This window comes from Talpa occidentalis, unplaced genomic scaffold, assembly GCF_014898055.3.
Source record: "Talpa occidentalis isolate TD23 unplaced genomic scaffold, MPIMG_talOcc4v2.1 talOcc4.15, whole genome shotgun sequence".
In the NCBI taxonomy this organism is placed as follows: Eukaryota; Metazoa; Chordata; class Mammalia; order Eulipotyphla; family Talpidae; genus Talpa; species Talpa occidentalis.
In genome coordinates, this window is record NW_023601543.1 from 58,841,660 (window position 1) to 58,844,757 (window position 3,098).

General features: G+C 37.5%; 1 protein-coding gene across 1 annotated transcript; it reads left to right on the forward strand.

Annotated features, from left to right (window-relative positions):
• Nucleotides 1–1,310: 1,310 nt before the first annotated feature.
• On the forward strand, nt 1,311–2,851 carry ZNF674 (zinc finger protein 674; the record flags this gene model as incomplete). Its single annotated transcript, XM_037511678.2, has 1 exon — nt 1,311–2,851. A coding segment is annotated over one exon (1,509 nt), but the record flags the coding sequence as incomplete, so codon positions are not given.
• Between the last annotated feature and the right edge of the window lie 247 nt (nt 2,852–3,098).

Consider the following 3,098-nt stretch of genomic DNA (forward strand, 5'->3'; position numbering starts at 1 on the left):
GACTATTTGAAGTATATGTATTGTAAAGTCCAGATCATTCAATTAGGTACAGTTCTAGGAATTGGGAGTATCTTTAAATATATCTTCTAATTTTTCTTTTATTTTTTTTCTTTTATTGATTTATTCCCTTGTGAGAATTAAAATTTTTTACTGTGAAGTTCTGGGACTCCTACATTATAAAACACAAGACTACAGCCTCCAGGTGGCGCAGCAGATTGAGTGCAGTGCTGTGAAGGTGACGGCAGCCTCTGCAGGGCGGGTTCAATTCTGGGCCGGCCAGGGAGATGCCCACGTGGCACGGCAGACCACTCCTGTCTCACCCGCTGCTCCTCTCAACAGTGTATTTCAGTCCATCTGCCTGTTGTGATTCCTGCTCTATCTCTGGTGAATCCTCTCATCTGCCCATGTCTCTGGCCTGTACCCCAGCTCTTGTATAAATAAATTAAAAATCTTTAAAAAAAAAACCACAAGAATATATCTTTCGGAAAGCTTGCCACTCTAGGAGCTCTAGGAGCAGTTTTTAATTTTTTCAGCTCATAGGGCTCTGCACTGTACTTATCATTTGGATTGAGTTACAGAACTAGTGTTTTGTTTCTTATATATACTTCTTTATAATTTCCAGTGGGGATTCTTTTTAGCTTCTCTTTAACAAGCATGGAAGTCTCTTGTGGGTCCAGGTTAAAACTAGAAATTCCATTCCAGTTTCCTGATATTTGTGCTCTCTGTAGTCTAGATTCCACTACAAATCTTCAAGCTTCAGTTTCTGTTCACTCTATCACTTTAAATTCTTACTTTACTACTGTTGCCTAATACCTTTCTTTCCTTTTTTTTTTTTTTAAAGATTTATTTTTATTTTTATTTACTTATGCGTACAAGAACTGGGGTATAGGCCAGAGATATGGGGGGTGAGAAGATTTACCAGAGTGGGCAGATTGACTGAAATACACTGCTGAGGGGAGCAGCGGGCGAGACAGGAGAGGTCTGATGCACCATGTGGGTTACCTCCCTGGCCGGAAATAGAACTCATGCTGCAGTGTCTGGCGATAGCTTGATAGCTCTGAGACTTTAACCCCTGTGCCACCAGGGAAGCCCTCTTTCTTTTGTTTTGAGCTTCACTTTATATCAAATTTTTTGTGTTAAATATGGATCAGTATTTCTTTAATTTGTAGTAGGGGAAGTAGTAGTAGTAGAGCATAGAGAGGGTCCAACCACATCAGCTCAACTTTATTGATAGGAGTTCACAGCAGGCATTTATGAATTATTTTTACCCCATAATATTACAGTAGAAATATTTACATGTTTGATGATTCATTGCGATTTTTTCCCCAGAATTGTGGCGAATAGATGACCAGATAGAGAACCACAAAGAAAGTCAAGACAAATCTCTGTGGCAAGTTGCATTCATAGAGAAGGAAACACTGAAGGATAAAAATAGCCAAGAATCCAGTATATGCAGAAAAATCATTTTTCCGAGCACAGACTTTATTTCTATAAAACAAAAGCTCCCTAAATATTATACATGGGGAAGGTGTTCAAAACATAATTTAAACTTTCCTAATCAAAATAGAAATTCTATAAGAAAGAAGGAAGGTGAATGTAAGGCACATTGGCAATCATGCTTCCATTCTAATCTTGATAAAGCTCAACCTGAAGAGAAATTCTTTGAACTTAATCAACATGGAGAAGGCCTTCACCATACAGAAGCCCTTAATAAAAGTCAGAGAATTCAAAATGGTGAGAAACCTTATGAATGTTCTGATTGTGGAAAAGTGTTTATCCAGAAAGCAAACCTTGTTGTACATCGAAGAATTCATACTGGAGAGAAACCTTATGCTTGTTGTGAATGTGCAAAAACCTTCAGTCAAAAGTCAACCCTCATCGCTCACCAGCAAACTCATACAGGGGAGAAACCCTATAAGTGCAGTGAATGTGGAAAAACCTTTATTCAGAAGTCAACTCTGATTAAACATCAGCGAACTCATACAGGAGAGAAACCATTTGTATGCAGTGAATGTGCAAAAGCCTTTAAGAGTTCATATCACCTAATTAGACATAAGAAAACACACATTAGACAAACATTTTATAAAGGTATCAAATGTGGTAAGTCCAGTCTTATTCATCAAAAGACACATATAGGTGAAAAACCTGAGAGTAGTAAATATGGGAAAGCTTTTGATGAGAATACCACCTCCATTAAATATCAGAGAACTCCTAAGAAAGAGAAACCTTATGAGTGCAGTAAATGTGGAAAAAGCTTCAGGGGAAAATCACATCTCTCTGCTCATCAGAGAATTCATACAGGAGAAAAACCCTATGAATGCAGCATATGTGGAAAGACTTTCAGTGGAAAATCACACCTCTCTATCCATCATAGAACTCATACAGGAGAGAAACCTTATGAATGCAAAAGATGTGGGAAAGCCTTTGGTGAGAAGTCAACTCTTATTGTACATCAGAGAACTCACACAGGAGAGAAGCCCTATAAATGCAGTGAATGTGGGAAAGCTTTCAGTGAGAAGTCACCACTGATTAAACATCTGAGAATTCATACAGGAGAGAGACCCTATGAATGCAGTGACTGTGGGAAAGCATTCAGTAGAAAGTCAACTCTCATCAAACATCAGAGAGTTCATACAGGAGAAAAACCATACAAATGTAGTGAATGTGGGAAAGCCTTCAGTGTGAAATCAACTCTCATTGTTCACCACAGAACTCATACAGGAGAAAAACCTTATGAATGCAGGGACTGTGGTAAAGCCTTCAGTGGGAAGTCAACTCTCATTAAACATCAGAGAGGTCACCCAGGAGATAAAATTTAATATACTTGAGAGTGGGATGATTTCAGTGGTAATTATACCTCATTTTATATATAATATATATATATATATATATATATATATATGTTCATCCTATGGAGTAACCTTATACATATCAAGAATTTCAGAAACTTCACACATTACTCAATAAAAGACACAAAAATATAATTCCAGAAGCATGTAATAAATGTGATTAATTTTCACATAGCCTTCTTACCCATGAGCCGAGAAAAATTCAAAAGGGGGAAAACTGAGTATATGTGGGGAGATTAAATGTCATTA